Source organism: Pyrus communis, chromosome 17, assembly GCF_041283825.1.
Source record: "Pyrus communis isolate YQ-2024b chromosome 17, ASM4128382v1, whole genome shotgun sequence".
Classification (NCBI taxonomy): domain Eukaryota; kingdom Viridiplantae; phylum Streptophyta; class Magnoliopsida; order Rosales; family Rosaceae; genus Pyrus; species Pyrus communis.
The window spans coordinates 10,075,210-10,092,988 of NC_142581.1; the positions used below are offsets into that span (position 1 = coordinate 10,075,210).

General features: G+C 37.5%; 1 protein-coding gene and 1 pseudogene across 2 annotated transcripts; both read left to right on the top strand.

Annotated features, from left to right (window-relative positions):
- The first annotated feature begins 467 nt into the window (after positions 1 to 467).
- LOC137709090 (anaphase-promoting complex subunit 5-like) lies at positions 468 to 6,994 on the top strand (annotated as a pseudogene). The gene is made up of 20 exons (XR_015958307.1): positions 468 to 829; positions 918 to 1,100; positions 1,166 to 1,264; positions 1,636 to 1,885; positions 2,224 to 2,398; positions 2,492 to 2,570; positions 2,667 to 2,752; positions 3,142 to 3,265; positions 3,357 to 3,389; positions 3,588 to 3,837; positions 3,994 to 4,064; positions 4,170 to 4,414; positions 4,906 to 4,965; positions 5,064 to 5,131; positions 5,292 to 5,397; positions 5,495 to 5,636; positions 5,733 to 5,831; positions 5,995 to 6,259; positions 6,503 to 6,582; positions 6,688 to 6,994. The product of XR_015958307.1 is annotated as an anaphase-promoting complex subunit 5-like (transcript).
- Positions 6,995 to 7,072: 78 nt separating this feature from the next.
- On the top strand, positions 7,073 to 9,606 carry PDS1 (4-hydroxyphenylpyruvate dioxygenase). The gene is made up of 2 exons (XM_068489363.2): positions 7,073 to 8,710; positions 9,142 to 9,606. The coding sequence occupies exons 1-2, from the start codon at positions 7,575 to 7,577 to the stop codon at positions 9,326 to 9,328; spliced, it is 1,323 nt and encodes a 440-aa protein (XP_068345464.2). The 5' UTR covers positions 7,073 to 7,574; the 3' UTR covers positions 9,329 to 9,606.
- The last annotated feature ends 8,173 nt before the right edge of the window (positions 9,607 to 17,779 follow it).

Genomic DNA, 17,779 nt, shown 5'->3' on the forward strand with positions numbered 1-17,779 from the left:
GTGGTTTATTAATCTGCTTCAGGTTATAGGCCGATCCATTCTAAATTTGTAAGCCCACTAACTTTAGAGATGTCCAAAAAAGGGCCCAATTCCATCAATTTTATTGATTTTGTTGAGTTTCCAAAAATTATAATAGTACAACAAATAAAAGTTGAATCGTGATTAATTTAGTTTGATTAGTTTTGGCCTATGTAAAAACCGCGTAAATCAAATCAAAGTGCCTATCCTAATTTTGTTACTGTTCGGCACTTGATATCAATCTTCTTTGTTTTTACTTGGATGAACTATTGAATACCCTTATGATGTTGTAGATTGTTATATTAATGATTTTGGCTTTCGTAATTCGGTTTAGTTCTTTTTCTTTTCATTTCAACTCAAAACTAAATCGCACTGAACTGAACTACTTGTTAAATACATTTATCATTTTTTAACCATTTTATTGTTTGCATGAACTATATATTATGCTAATTTTGCCCTAACAAAATAATTAAAAACCAACTTTTCACAATTGAAAAAATAAACAATGTAACAAGTAAACAAAAAAAAACCACAAGAAGTTCCCGGTTCTTTTTTAAATCCCATTTTCTTCTCCAAAACCCCCCAAATAGCTAGGGAGAGTTCACTCACCTCCGGTCTGAGCTAAACCGCAACGGTGAGAATGGCGGGTATTGTGAAACAGCCGGGGGCTTTTGCGGTGACGCAGCACAAAGTCTTCGTCTGCATACTGCTTCAGACCAACGCGCCGCCCGCTCAAATATGAGTCCCCTTCCCTTTCTCCACCGTCAGCCAGCACAACCTCCTCGGCTTGTTCTTGTTGTCTTTCACGAAGGTACTCTCAAAGTTTCTCCCTTTTTCCCCCAATTAATCTTCAATTTACGGAAATCAGTTGCAATTAAGTTCTTAATTACGGTTTGCAGTCTTATGATGATATTTTCGAGCCGAAATTGGATGAACTTATGCACCAATTGAGGGGAATTGGGGGATCATTGAAGTATTGGTTAACCGATCATCTGACCTGTAGGCTGTCGTCTCTGTCCTCCCCGGATGATTTGTTTAACTTCTTTAGTGATATGAGAGGTCAGTTAATTGTAATTGCGGTTGTTTTTGCTAATTTTGAATTTTACTTGCTTGCCGATGCTCATTTGGTTTCGATATTTTTCTTTAGGGTGTTTTGGAAGATGACCAAGTTATTCTGGATCGAAATAGCAGCCTGGGGATCCTTCTCCGTCGTTGCATACTTGCGTTTAATCTTTTATCCCTTGAGGTAATGTTACTTTTTAATTTATTTTCTTGATGCATACTCTTTGTTTTTCAATTCTTTATATATTCAACGGTGTCTGGAATAAAAAACTGTTTCATGCTCACTCCAGTATTCAAAAATCACCCCAAAATGTACTAAAAGATCGTTGTCTCTTTTATTTGGGTTAGTGAAAGCGTAAAGGGAAAGGCTTTTTAGATTAGAAACTCAACTTTCAAGTGCTTGCCTTTTATACACTGTACTTTTAGCAACCCATAGATATGGGCATTGGTGGACATGAGTTTTGTGTTTGTGTTGTGCTTATCGTTGTTAGATTTTATAGGAAGGAAAGCTTTGACAGGGAACTACCATTTCATATGATTCTAATATTATTGCAGGGTGCAAGCCATCTTTTGACAAGTATAGAGATGTACTGTTAAGAAGCCATCTCAAGTTATCCTCCGTCTGAGTCGCCGCACTTAGATGATTCAAGTGATGATTTAGAAACACCTCCAGAATATGAGAACATGGAACTGGAGAATCTTGTTTTTGAAAAAGTCACTGAAGAAATCGAAGCAAGACAAAGATCTGGTGGAAGTGTTTCTTTTCATCTTCATGCACCCAAAGCACTTATTGGATTGGTTGAAGGTATAAATGCTAAGCGTCATCCTCTTGAAGCACATAGAGAGGCTACGACATCATATAGGCCTTTGTGATTGACAACAATAATCTTGAAAGCCTTTTGTATAAAATTGTTTCTGAATCAAGCAGGACTCACTTACAATTTATACTTATACAAATCATTTATTTTACTCTATCTGTTTAGAACATTGAGAGCAAAGCTGGCATGCTTGTTATGCTGAACATTGTCTGCCAACAAGTAGCCCAGCTCACTTCTTTGGGTTCTTTATTAATGGATTTGCTATAAAACGTGATGTTTACTGATTTTGTTGCGATGGCAATCGTAATCGTGCATAAATATGCAGATATTGAAGTCCCTGGTGATCCAGAATTCAAACATGGTGGCAATAGAGAAGATTGTCATTATGCACATCCTACAAGCAGTATATTAAGTGATCTTGATCCCACTGGTGGGCTATTCCTACAGACAAACTGGCAGATACAGGGATTTTTACAGGAGCAAGCTGATGCACTTGAAAAGTAAGTGGCATATACGTTGACAATCTTTTGGTTTTCCTATTTGTTTAATGTACTTTAGGCTGTACTGAATCTTGATTTATATCCGTTTGGTAGGCAGGGGAGCTCTTTCTCTTTAAATGCTTTTGAGCTCATGCTTAGGCAGCTTCAAAAACTGGCACCCGAGCTGCATCACGTTAGTAACTTACACAAATATTTTTCTTATTTGGGAACTTGTATTGTACTTGCACTTAAAAAGTATGTTTCTTTATCATTTTGGATTTTGATCCAGGTTCACTTCTTGTGTTACTTGAATGGTCTGTATCATCATGATTTTTTTGCTGCTTTGGAGAATGCTCACTGCTATTTTGATTACAGGTACGTTAGAACTCAGCTCTGCATGTAGTTTGGTAATTTCTTGATAAAATTCTGTTGTATGAGTTTCTTTTTCATTTAGTAACCTAATTTTGAAATATTGAACGTAAATTGGAAATGGTGTGTTCCTATGAAAGGAGATACTTGTTATGACTGGATGCATCACTACGCTTCATGGCTTTTCATGCATGTCCAATGGCATGCTCCTAGTCTTGGTTACCTATGTGAAAATAAGTTTGATAGATTTTGGTGGGCTTAGGTTAAGCCATTAAATGAAAGCTTTCAAACTGTAATTTTATGTTAGTTGTGTTACCATCGATGTCCATTATTTTTTTCTTCTATGTGTTTATAACAAACAAACTAAGCCAATAAATATTGGCACAAAAGTTCAGGATGAAGGGATTTGATCTTATTCCTCCTGCATCTGGTTGCAATAGCTTAGGAAGATATGAAATTGCCTTGCGTTGTTTAGGAATGATGCATTTCCATTTTGGGCACCCAAACCAAGCTTTGGAGGTGATGCCATGTTATCTACTCCTTTAATTAAGAATCGTCATTTGTATTTCCCTGTGGTTTGAGTATTTCTTTTTCTTGTTAAAATGTTCAGGTTTTGACTGAAGCAGTACATATTTCTCAACAGGTAATTTCCTTGGTTTACATATTCACTTTTATCCTAAATCAAACATATTTCATTATGTCCGTAATTATATTGTATCTGATGGTTTGCTATAACCTTTTGGATGACATGCGTGCCTCTGAATTAAAAAGGCATCCTGATATTATCCTTCCTTTACATATATGTTGTCGACTAGAACCTCATAGTTTTCAACTTGTGCAGCAAAGTAACAATACATGCCTTGCTTACACCTTAGCGGCTATCTGCAATTTGTTGTCCGAAACTAGCTTATCTAGTACAACTGGAATACTGGGCTCATCATATTTACCTTTGACCAGAATAGGCGTTTCACTGTCTGTCGAGCAACAACTTTTTGTTCTCTTGAGAGGGTCTCTGAAGAGAGCAGAAAATTTGAAGTTAAAAGCGTTTAGTGGCATCAAATCACCTTGCAATGCCTAAATTTGATTTAACGGTGAGCATGAAATTGCAGTGTATTTTCACCAACCGATTCCTAATCTAGGCCATCTTTGTACTTCTTCCCTCAGTAAAGACTGAAGGGGGTATTGTGGATGTCATGCTGCCGATAATGATGATAAAGCTGTTTCTCATTGCATAAGTTCATTTGCAGCATGTGCAAAGGCCTCTTGTTTCATTTGGGCTTCAATGAAGCTGAGAACAAGCCCAGTTAATGTTTGCAAGGTAACAGTGACCCTTTGAAGATTTTAATGTTATTTGATTTCCTAAATTGTTCAATTTCCTAACATTGCTCCCCTCGTTTCCCTCTATTATATGTAATTCTTGCAGGAACTTGGATTCAGTTCTTTTGGATCCGAAACTTCTTCAATGATAACTGATGGTGCTTTTAGTACTGCATGGCTTAAGAATTTACAGAAGCCAATGAATTCACAAGTTTTGTCTCAAGAAAGTGGAACAGGAACCAATAATGCTTTCCAGTTCTGCGCACAACCAAGTTCAGTCCCTGCATCTGTGTTGCAGTTAATAGGCTCTTCATACTTACTTCGTGCCACTACATGGGAAATATATGGAAGGTGATCTTTTGTAAATGCCTGTGTTAAACTTTTCCTTTTGTGCTGATTTAACTTCTACAGTCTACAGTTGACGGGATCGGTATTTCCTGTTGGAATAATAGACTTATTGTGCCTAGATTTCGAGTTACCTTGTCATCTTAAATTTTTGTTTTCAGTTTTCACTTTTTTGAAAACTGAAACTGAAATCTTGTTTGGTAACTACCTTCAGTTTTCAAAAAAAAAAAGAAAACTAAAAACCAAAAAGTGAAAACTCAAGGCCAAATTTTGAAAACTCAAGAAAGTAGTTTTCAGTTTTCATTTTGTTTGAAAACTGAATATTGAAAGTAGTTACCGAACAAGATTTTAGGTCTCAGTTTTCAAATAAGTGAAAACACAAACTGAAAATTGAAAATGAAATAGTTATCAAACGGTTAGTTTTAGTGCCATACTATTTTTATGGGGATATGATATCTTGCTTGTTTTGAGACATTTTTCTTTTCATATGTCATCAGTTCCTCTCTTGCCAGATTTAATGCACTTGTTCATGCAACTTGTTTTCCTGATGTTTCAAGGTAATTTTTAACTGAAAGTATCACAAGATTTGCATATCATGTTTCTATTCCTATCCATTTTTATAACTTGAGCCTGACTATTTCTTGGATGTCCTCAGTTCATCTGACACAGCATTAGCATATTTGAAGCTCATCCAACATCTAGCCGTTTTTAAAGGATACAATGGTTAGATAAAATACTTGAGTACTTAAAAAGAATATATTTTTTTGTAGATGCGGCCATATCAATTTATGGTCCGAGTACTCTTATCTCCCTCTCATGTGCATCACATGCACGAATGTTATTGATCCTTGATGACTTGTATATTTTTCTTCTCCTTGTTTAGAGGCTTTTGCTGCTCTTGAAATAGCTGCAGCGAAGTTTTTATTCATCTCAAAATCAAGAATTTTGTTACTAAAACTTCAGCTGCTCCATGAGCGTGCTTTACATGGGTAAGTTTACCAGGTGCACCATTTCATGAATATTTTGATTCATGTACAGTATTTTTTTATGTCTATGTCAGTCATGACCTTGCCAAATGTCATTTAGAGGACATTTGAAGCTTGCCCAACAAGTATGTGATGAGCTTGGAGTCCTGGCATCATCTGTCAATGGCATGGATATGGAACTGAAGATGGAAGCAAGCCTCAGAAATGCTCGTACATTGCTTGCAGCAAATCAGTTCGGTGAGGTTCAATATTACACATTGAACTTCTTAACTTATAACTAGACTTCGTCTTCCCAATTTATGGCATGCTTTTCTTACTATTTTGGAATTTCACCGCAGTCAGCGGCTGTAGCACACTCCCTCTTTTGCACGTGTTACAAATTCAATATGCAAGTTCAAAATGCCAGTGTTCTTATTTTGCTAACTGAAATCCACAAGGTACAATTTTACATTTGGTACACGATGTGGTAGGAGGTTCAGGCAGACTAAACTTTTCATGACGACCTGTCTTCTTTGCCACATATCTACCTGTTTGTCTATTAACAAAGTTCGTCTTCTATATTACTGCAAAGCTAAAAGTTCTTTTATTTCTGTTTCCCAGAAATCAGGTAATGCTGTTTTAGGTCTTCCATATGCATTGGCAAGCCTCTTGTTTTGCTAGTCATTTAATCTGGATCTTCTTAAAGCATCGGTCACACCAACACTAGCTGAGTTTGGGCTGTCACTTGGATCAAGTCTTGCAAAAATGGCCTTGAGCCTTGTACATGGGGCTTTTCCTATGATTCTTGGTCAAGGAGGTTTGGAGCTCCGTGCTGGCGCCTTTATTGTAGAAGCAAAATGCTATCTGTCGGATCCAAGCTTTTCCAGTAAGTAAAAAGTAACCACTCTTTAATTAAACCATAAGCAATTTTGTTGTTAATCATTGTACCTCAAAATGTTGGCCCGTTTTCTTGAGCTTTCATGTATCTATGCATTTTCTCATGACACGTTTCATCATTGATTAAGTTTTTCCTTTGCTTCCATCGTCAAATTATACTTGGCTGTATTTTATTTTATGATCAAACATATTTTACACGAATTCCTAATTGTTTTTGCATTTCACTCGCCAGTTTCTGAAAGCTTTGATGATGTGCTGGATCCTCTGAGACAAGCTTCGGATGAGCTTCATTGCTAGAGGTAAAATATACTTGTGAGTTATGAGTTTTTGGAAACTTGTGCTTTTATTGGCTAAAAATGGGAGTACTATTGAGTCGGAACCCCCGTTAATGGCTGTGAAAATGCTTCTGGTGCGCAGTATCACGAATTGGCGGCCGAAGCTTTCTATTAATGGCGATGGTATTCGACAAACTCGGAAGGATAGAGGACAGGGAAGACGCTGCAGCTTCGGTTAAGCAGCACATTTTGGCTCTGGAGAATCCGCAAGACGAGGAAGATCCTCTTATCAACATGTTTTGAAGGTAGATGTATATGTCATCTTGTAAACCAGCCATTTTAGATGGATCGTGATGCAAAATATCCTATTTCGACCGTATCTTTGAGAAATTATGAGTTTGAACATTATAACTTCACTTTTAATTAATACAAAGGCGGATTATGATAAACTTCATACTTGTCGAATGTATAAGTTGTAATTAACAAGTTGAAAACAATATTGGTGTTGCTAAAAGTGGGTTTTGGCCGTCTCTCTAAGAATTTGACATGTGAAAGTGGGTCTGGAGTCTGGACCTGCGGTAAGTAGTTTCTGATCTCCGTTTAATTAAAAAGTAAAAAACAAACACGCGGGAAAAGCAGAGCGCCACCGCCGTGTGCTCCCGCATGGGTTTACCGTTATTAAAGGTTTTCCGGAGGGCTGTTCTGACTTTTCACCCATTTAACGATCAGAGTTTTCTACGCCATAAACTCGCGGTCACGAACATCCAAATCCCGGGTTGCGTCCCCCAAGAGCTTTCCTGCCAGAACTGACCACTGCATCAAAATACTGAACAGATGAAGTCGAGTCTCACACGTCTGTACCACCATCAGCCCGTACAACCATCCATATCCGCTCACGTGTCGCGACAATCGGATAACTCGATACCTGCTACGTTATCATCACCTTCACCTGCAAGTCCACTGTCAGTCACTGCTATATGACCGCGTCTCATTCACCCCCCAGCCACCGCAACGGCGATAAGCAGCACCATGGGCCAGGAAAACGACACCCAGTTCAACCTCGTTGGGTTCTCCAACTTCGTCCGGACGAACCCCCGGTCCGACCGGTTCAAGGTCCACCGCTTCCACCACGTCGAGTTCTGGTGCACCGACGCCACCAACGCCGCCCTCCGATTCTCCTGGGGACTCGGCATGCCCATGGTAGCTAAGTCGGACCTCTCCACCGGCAATCAAACCCATGCCTCCTACCTTCTCCGCTCCGGCGACCTCAATTTCCTCTTCACCGCCCCCTACTCCCCCACCCTGACCCGAACCGCCGACCCGGCCCGGCCCAGCAACTCCAGCGCCTCCATTCCCACCTTCGACCACACCGCCTCCCGCGCCTTCTCTGCCACCCACGGCCTCGGCGTCCGCGCCGTCGCCATCCAAGTCGAAGACGCCGTCTCCGCCTTCACAACCAGCGTCGCCCACGGCGCCAAACCCTCGGCCGCCCCCATCCTCCTCGACAACCGCGTCACCATCGCCGAAGTCCAACTCTACGGCGACGTCGTTTTGCGGTACGTCAGCTACTCGGACCACAACCACCTCACAGACCCGGACCCCAACCTCTGGTTCCTCCCCGGATTCGAACCCCTACCGTCGTCGTTTCCAATCGACTTCGGAATCCGCCGCCTCGACCACGCCGTCGGCAACGTGGAGGATCTCAAATCGGCGGTATCGTACGTCAAAGGCTTCACCGGATTCCACGAGTTCGCCGAGTTCACCGCCGACGACGTCGGAACGAGCGAGAGCGGATTAAACTCCGCCGTTTTGGCGAACAACGAGGAGATGGTGCTGCTTCCGATGAACGAGCCGGTCTACGGGACGAAGAGGAAGAGCCAGATTCAGACGTACCTGGAGCACAACGAGGGGGCCGGACTCCAGCATTTGGCGCTGGTGAGCGAGGACATATTCAGGACGCTTAGGGAGATGCGGAGCCGCAGCAGCGTCGGCGGATTTCAGTTCATGCCGAAGCCGCCGCCGACGTATTACGGGAATTTGAAGAAGAGGGCAGGGGATGTGCTGACGGATGAGCAGATTAAGGAGTGTGAGGAACTGGGGATTTTGGTGGATAGGGACGATCAGGGGACTCTGCTTCAGATTTTCACTAAGCCTGTTGGAGATAGGTGAATTCCATCACTTTCTCTGCTCTTTTTCTTCGTGTTTCCTGATATTTTAAACTACTCTAATTTACGAGTTTCATGTTTTTTCAATTAACAAAAAGTATGTTTCTCTGTATTTTTCATGGTTCAATCCTTGGTAGGAATCTGGTTTTTCATGATTCTGTCAAACTTGATGCCCATCAAGTTGGATTTTTAGTGTTTAGCTTCGAATTGAGTCCTTTTAATTTGTATCGTAGAAATCTGTCCTTTGAGAAAAAGATAGAAAATTGATCATTCGGGTCCATATGCTTTCCGAGTAGAAATCAGTAGTTGTGTTGAAGTTTATGCCTTGTTTGTGAAAAGGAAAAATTGATCACAAATACATTAATAATGCAAATCACATTTCCGCTGCTGTAACGATGGTTGGATTAATGGTTCTTGTATAAAATTGGCAGGCCAACCATGTTCATAGAGATCATTCAGAGAGTTGGGTGCATGCTTAAGGACGAAGAAGGCAAGGTTCACCAGAAGGGTGGATGCGGTGGGTTTGGGAAGGGTAACTTCTCCGAGCTCTTCAAGTCCATCGAGGAGTATGAGAAGACGCTCGAAGCCAAACAGACTGCAGAGCCAGCAGCTGCGTGAATCGCCATCGTCTGCAATATTATAAAATGACTAAATAAGGCGGTTGCTGAAGCCAGGTTCGTTGTACTCTGTTGAATGAGTAGTGTCATTTTGTGTATACCAAGCTGTATGTGTGTTACTGTTGGTGCCTATTGATTTATGCACAATGACACAAATGTTATTGCTAAATTATACTTGTGACAGTAATCAATCACCGGACTTGTTGCACTGTCAACGTGCTTGTAATGTGCAACGTTAAAGAGGAATACAAATCAGAGTATTAAGTCTTTCTACTGTAATCTTTTGTTCTTGTTTTCTTAATTATGTTGGACATACGACTTTGGCAATTCTGTTCTTTTATCTGGTTAATTTGGAGGCAGAAATAAGTACATTTTATACTCTAGGCTTCCAGATGGACGTGGGTGGTGAGAACCGTCGTTCCCAGCCAGTCAGAAAATTGTTTGATAGATTAGCATAGATCATGATGTTGAAACAAACTGAGTCGTGATAATTGTAGCGGAAATTTCGATAGCTTCATCCCGATACATGTACTGTTTGGTAACTAATTTAGGTCAGAGAATTGAGATTGTAGTTTGTTTCAAGCCATGGTGACTAGCAGGAAGTAGCGTGCTGTTTGAAGTTTTGAACTATATGCCATTGTTGTGGATTTTCAGGCAGAGCTTTGTGCCCGTAGCGAAGCTGCCAAGTGCCAATAGGGCAACCTTAACTGATCATTCAAAACACCGGCCGAATGATCGCGGATCAAACCCAAAACTCGGGACGGGTTAATTGTGTGGCACGAGTCCACTGTGGAAGGATCGAAACATTAGAAAGAGGTCCAGTGTGTTTGCCTTAACATCTTCAGCTAAGATGTCAAAAGGAACTCGGAACCAATACAATCCCATCTAATTGAAATGTTTACATCTTCAGCTAAGATGTTAAAGGGAACTCGGAACCAATACAATAAGTTGACGAGGATCAGACTCTATAATAATGTTTGATAAACCATGTTTGCTGCACTCCTCCAATGGTAGGGGCCTCTGCCATCAAAGCAATCCGTTGATTAAACCCCGATGTAAATTAGTGGTTCTTATATGTCCTTGATAGTATTAAGATAAAGAGAAAAATACTTTAAACTATATACTTAAAAGAAAACCTAGCTAACATTGTATTTGGACCATCCGTTATAGGAAGGAATTGTTACGATAATTTTTTTGTGGATATTATTATGATTTCTTTTATAATTGTAGTACTTATCTCGATCGGAGGATTATCTTGACGTCTATGTTGGTGGGGGACATTATAGTCTTACCGCAAAACATGGCTGATTGTCCAACAAACATGCCACGTGTGGTTTATCACCACCAATTACCAAAGAATGATTAGGTGATGGCTTTTGATTTTGCATGTGGTGGTGATGAATGGAAAATTATCCTAATGCAATTGCAGGCATAGGATAATTAGCAAGGAATAACTGATGACTATTCTGCCCGCGGTCTCCGATTGGCATGGGATGGATCATATTATACGGTTACAATTTGAAATGAGGCAGTTCACTCCTATAAAATACAAGACGACGCACAACTAGAAAGATCTCTTCAACTCAACAACAAATCAAAACCTTCTAAGATAATTGTATCAAATTTTCAAGATAATTGTATCAAATTTTCAGATTTTTTTACTAAACCGTTTGACCGTGGCAATGAAACAAAGGCCCAACGCGCAACTTTTTCAGATTAACGTTTATGGACGTTTTGGGTATTTTGGAGGTCAATATGGCATATTTTAAGGAAGATTCATTCTGAGGATTTGTTGGGGACGACATAAGCTTTCAAAAGATACTTTTTGAACCAAATCGAAGTGGATTTGGTTGGTCAAAAGTCTGATTTTCTAAGAAGTCCGAATTTCAGTTTAAATAGGAAACTTTTTATTTTCTGTTTTGTTATTTTATTATGTTTCCTAATTTTATTCTAAGACATTTTCTAGGTAGGATTTTATTTTGTAATAGTATAAGTAAGGCTATTTAGCCATTAGAGAGAAAAAAAAGAGAGGAGGAGACACACTACTTAGCTTTAGACGATTCAAGTTATTTTCAAGGTGTTTTCTATCCTTATTTTTAACATATGATTCTTCGTAACTAGTTTTTTTTGCTAGGGCGATGCCACGAGACTTAGAAAGAATATGTAGTTTCTTTTCAATTTACTTATGATATTATGCATGCATGTTTTGAATTATTAATCAGTGTTTTAAACTATCTAAGTGGCTTAATGATTCGCGACCATTAGGATATTTTGAAAAGGAAATTGATGCAATTTTGGTCGGAAGGTTTCCTAAAATTGGCGATGGCTTCTTGTGGTTAATAATTATAATTTCACTTAGGATGAACACCATGTCTTAAAACTTGCATGGTTTTTTAAAGGGGTTTCACAAAACTTAATGAGTCTTTCATGTTCATATTTGATCCAAACATCTAGACAGATTAAATGTTAGATATACATTCTATGTTGGAGGTTCCAAATAAGACATACTTTAGGAAAACCTAATCTTCAAAATATGCATGGGTAATTCATAAGTGATTAGGAGAACTATGTAGGATTGTTAAAGTGATGGTGGAATCCTAATACTTTTACAAATTGGTTTTCTTTAAATTATTTTCTAGTTGATTTCTTTTCTTTTTTTTTATTAAATTCGTTTTAATTATTTTAAATCCAAAATCAACATTTTTCAAAACTTCGTTTTAAATAATTAATTAAGAGTTGGTTTTTTAAATACAAATTATTCATTCAATCCCCATGGAAACGACCTTGCGTGAGCCGTTTAAACTAGAACTACCTTGTTCTCTTGCACGTATTTTTAAGTGTTTTTATCCCTACTTTTGCAAGTGGTAAAAATCCTCTCAAGAAATTAGCGCCGCTGGGTATTGTTTCAAATAATTTGTGTTTATTTACCTGTTGATTTTTATTTTTTTATTTTTTTATTTTCTTGTAGGCTGTGTTTGTTAATTTTGAAAGCCATTCAATGATAAAGCCTCCGGCATGAGAGTTGCCTTTATGGGTTTCTTTAGCAGAAAACGGTTTTTATGGATTTAGACCTACAATTTGTGTCCTTGTTTATTTGAAGACCCATGATATTTTGCAGTGTCCCGAAAGGGAATATTTTCCTGAGTTTTTGCGGAAGCATATCAATATGAGAAACAACTCAAAAAGGCATTGGAACAATCCCTATTTAGAGTTCTACCCTCCAAGTTTGAAAAAGCACCTTTATTTTATGTGGGCATGTAATCAACGGTATTTTGAGCAGCTTGATGTGCCACAAGAGCTTTCGGTGGAGAGCAAAATCTCAATATTGTTGGGATCATCTAATTTGTACATTGAAAATACATAACAAAGTATCAAAATACACCAAAATAAACCAATAAATTATAATTAAGAATAAAGTAAAATTTATGGGCTTTTGGTTTCTTTTGGTATTCCTTGTAGTAGTACACTTCCTTCCACAGCGAAATAACTTGCTGCATTAAACACAAAAATGATGAGATATTTTGCCGAACATGTCAATTCATCAACATAAATTGGTCGATGCAAGGGGCTTGTAGTTTAGTTGTTAACAACATTCACCACTTTGAGGTCCTGTGTTCGACTTTCTCTCCCCTAGTATTGCTTGTATATATAAACGAAAAATAAAATACGAGTTGGGTTGCTTACTAACTGCAACATCAGCACCTACATTATCATAGCCAGTTCCTGTAGAAGCAAAACAAACACTAGTAGCAAAATCTGAAATGTTGTGCGTTGGATCCAAGTAAGCAGGTATAGTTGGCTTGTAGCCTAGACCTTCGGGGATGAAGTCAGAAGGAATCCGGCCATTGCAGAACTGCCCGGTGGGCTGGCCTCCTGGAACATCTTGACCTTAAGGCTGGAAGTTGTGCCTGGCAATATTGTAGGAATGAAGTTGTTGTTACCTGAATCAACAGAAGAATCTCCAAAAATACTATGACTGTTGGAACTTTAGCTCTACATTTGGCAACCAAGGGTTTGAACTACGAAAAGGCCAGGGAATGTACACGTTTTTCATGTTGCTTTGTAAGTATCTGGTTTCTTTTTTGCAATCTCACAGTTGGATGGAAATATGTGATATGAGAATAACTAGATTGGTGGGAGATATTAGTTTTGGATCTGTTTAAGCTATTGAATCAAATCCAACAGTCAAATATATGTCGACATTGAATCTCTAGACTGTAGGTACTCAAGAAAAATCAATAATTGGGAAAATGAAGTCATAAATCATAAAAATTTGATGCAAAAGTAAGGAGTAAAAAAATGAAAAAACCCCATTAAAAACCAACATATGGAAAGTTCATTGGCACCAAAAAGATGAGTTGAGTTGCTCTTGTGATTGTTAGAGCACTTTCACCCCTTTCAAATTCCCTAGGGGATAGTGGATTGAATTTCCTCCTCCCCCTTCCAAAAACTTCTCCAGCCCATTTCAATCCATTGGGCTTCGGGAGAGCCCAGTTGCTCACCCAGTCAAAAATCGAATGGCCCAGCCTCTAGGCCATATGACGCAAGGTTTACACCAACCACATGAAGAATTCTTTTTTGCGCCAGGCATGCGAAAAGCACACGCATGTCTTTGACAGCGTTGCAACGCTTGGGGCCCGCATACAGGCGCACTAATGGGGCTGGATAAAGGGGAGACATGGCACATGCTAGGCCGTTGGATTTCCAATGGCTAATTTTTCTAGGACGTTGGATTTCCAACGGTAAAAAAATTTTGAAATCTAACCCCAACGACTAGATGACGTGGCACAATCTAGACTATTAGATTTCTGACCAACACCCAAGTTTTTCATCTTAAAAGAAAATATCTATAAAAAAAATCTGAAATTTTATCGTTGGCCACGTGTCAAAATCTAGGTTGTTGGATTTCAATTTTTGTAATCCAACAATCCAAATTAAGAAAGTTAATAAAAAATTAAAAAATGCATAAAATAAAAAAAAACGTTATAGTTTTTTTTTTTCCTATAAATACTTAACCATTATCTTCCACCTTACACCACATTTCAATATTTTCAAATACTTTCAACCAATCTTTCTCTAGTGGACGAAGCTTGTCAGGTTATTGTGAGTGTCTTACCAGCACAGGCCCAAGAGTTTTTCTTCTCAAACTCTAGTATACTCCATTCAGATGACCATTTAAAATTTGATAACATTTCTATAGCATTACCCTAAATTCGATTTTAGTGGTCTGCAAAATGAGAAAAACTTGTTTGGAAATTTTTTGCCACGTGGTAAGGTAAGTGCCAAGTTTTTATACATCGATATATTTACATTAATGGACGAGAGGAATAAATTGGTATCAACAACATTCACGAGATTTAAACCTAAGATTTCTCATTTATAAATGAAGAATACCACTAAGCGTAGTGCTAAGTGACATTTGTATTTGTGCTTAAAAAGACTTTGGCATTAATTATGTTTGTATCATACTTGACCAATCTCAAAACTATCAAGCACTGGTTAACTTCATACCTTCAAGAACACACTGAAGAATTCATGCCAAGGCACCCCTGCCAAAGCACAAGAGTTTCCCTCTATCCAGGAGGTCAATCACAATACACACGTGTCAACGTTAGAATAAAGCTCCTACAGTCCCACATCGACCGCGGACGAAAGCCGGAGACTCTCCTCCATTCTCCTACAATTAAGGAGGAATGTCATTATTGTACTTAAACTAGTCCTTAGAATCCAATAATGATGATTATGCTTAAACTTATGTATTTGTGTAAACTGTTCACTATCAATAAGAACTCCTCTACTCCATAGACGTAGCCAGACTTAGGGTGAACCACATACATCTTATGTTTGCTCTTCTATCTCTATCTCTTTACATATTATCATCACTAAGTGACCGAAGCAACCATGCGAAAGTCACAAATTTAACACTTTACGTTCTTCCAAAGTCTTATCGATTTTGTGCATCAACAAATTCATTTTCAAAGTTTGTAACTTTGTCATTTGTTTACATTTTGATATTCTCTTAAATTCGCATAACCCATGATTTTCAAAAACAAATTGCTGATTATCAAAGTACTTAAATGCTAGGCGTCCAAACTGATAAAAGGTCGAGTTGGGTCGACTTTTCATTTTTAGGCACGTTTTATTTCGCTTTATGGATCTTTCCAACAGATGGAGCTGTAAAACGAGGAATTTCTATACTGTTTTTGACAAGGAGGATGGTCCATGGACACTGACCCTTGCCTAAAGTAAGTTTCCATTCCTATGTCGTATCCTCTCTGGCTTAAGTGTTTTATAAAATGAGATCTCTCTCTGTGAAAGGAACCATATTCTGCATGGTGTTTTATAAAACGTGATCTTTCTATGAAAGGAAACATATTCTGGCATGGTATTTTACAAAATGGTATCTTTCTATGCATGAGAGGAAATAAATTCATATATAAAAAGCAAGAGAGATTTACAGTAGGGTTCCAGATCTCATTAGTTTGGCAATCAATCAAATGCCATGCCTATCTTTTGGTGGAAATACTGAATGAGGTTGATGTATAATTGTTTGCCATGAGAAAATCAAATGCTCTGAAATATATGCAACCTTCACATCAAAGTATGAATCCCAACCTTTCCCGTACAAATGAAATATTTATTAATTACCATACTTTTATAGTATAGTATGGTATATATAAAAATAAGGATGTGTACGTATTAAGAAAATTAGAATCAGACGCCTCAATTTAGACTTTTCTAGATGAAACATTTGTTACTTGTCAACTTTAGATTAAAGTGCTTTCACTTATGATTAAACTCTATATTCCGGGTTTATTCTTAATTTAAGTGTTTTTCAATGCATTTTAATTCATTTTTACGTAAAAAAATGTACTCAATAATATCAAATAATTTATTGTTATTTGTATGGAATCTAATTCCTTCCCCAATTTAAGGATTCAATTATATCTAGTGACCCGAGATTAGTTTGATGGAATACAATAATCAATATATATATATAAGTTCTTTAAGAAATTTCAATATAACTAAATTATTTGTAACCTTGTTTTGTACAAAAATTGTTTGTAACTTTTTTCATCATTACTGTAACTATTGTTGTTAACAACTATATCTCATTCTTTATTTTCGTCTCTAGAAATTCAAGTATGATTGAATTGAAATGTACCATTGTTTTTAAAAAACAAACATTGACATGTACCAACACAATTTATTCTCAAATTGAAACGTACCTATGCTAAATTAAAACCTATTCATGCCTAATTAAAAAGTATGATTACTAAATTGAAATGTACTCATACCGAACTGAAATGTACCTATATTGGCTTGAAACGTACCAATAGGTTTTAGGGTTACACATTGGTATGTTTAAATATCACCGTATGGGGTTTTTTTTTTTTTTTTTTTTTAAATATTTTTTTTTTTAGGATGAAGTACCTAAAAACCCCCAATTTTTTCATGTCATTTCAAATTGGTCTCAACCTTTTTAAACATTCTAAACAAACATCCAACCTATTAAAAATGTCATATTCGTTGAACTCTAGTTAATTTTTTCAAACATAGATCATGTTCAAAATCCACCAATTAGGTATATCATGGACAACATTAATATTAGTTGCCTCAAAATTTGAATTTTAAACATAGATTATGTACTATGGACCCCAATGAATAAATGAGTATTGAATTGAATCGAAAATGGAGCCAAATTGAAATTATATTAGGAGGGTAATCTCCTAACAAAGAAAAGGGTTAAGAATTTAGACAAAGTTTCAAGGAGCTTGGTTATGCTCATGTGATGTCCACATATGCTAATTCTCGGCTTGTAAAACTTCTAATTCTTCTTTATAGACGGTAAAGATGGTGGTGGGCGCCGCACCATGACAGTCCATACCTTTTCAGCGACCTCCATGACCTTCTTCTCGATGTTGGCGGCTAGAGTTGTGGGGTGGAGTTGTGGTTTTGTGTTGGGTTGAATGTGATGGCATGATGGAGCTGGTGGTGACCATTCGTTGGTGGATGCTATGCTTCCATGACCTTCTATTGATTTTGGAGACAAAGTAAACCCTAGTTAATTCAACAGATTTTTAACTAGGGCTTAACAATTGTGACATTTTCAATATGTTGAGTACTTGTTTGGAATGTTTAAAAAGGTTGAGACCAATTTAAAATGACACTAAAAAGTTATGGAGTTTTTATGTGCTTAATCCTTAAAAAAACCATTGTCCTTTTTGCACCCACAATTCAACTTTTTTTTGTTATTATGTTATTATAGATTTTTTTTCTTTTCTTTTGAGATATATTGAATTAATGGCACATACATTAACAATATCTTCTTTTGCAAGATTTTAAGAATTTGTTATATATTGGACTTAATTATTAAACTAATTATAATAATAATTTGTGTAATTTGAAATCAATTAGTAAATTAATTAAAGTTGTAAAAATGTAGTTTGAT

What these genes read in the sequence shown, in the direction of transcription:
- PDS1 (XM_068489363.2), top strand. Translation starts at nt 7,575, where the DNA reads ATGGGCCAGGAAAACGACACCCAGTTCAACCTCGTTGGGTTCTCCAAC. An exon ending in ACTAAGCCTGTTGGAGATAG is followed by an intron (nt 8,711 to 9,141) that starts GTGAATTCCATC and finishes TAAAATTGGCAG; the next exon opens with GCCAACCATGTTCATAGAGA.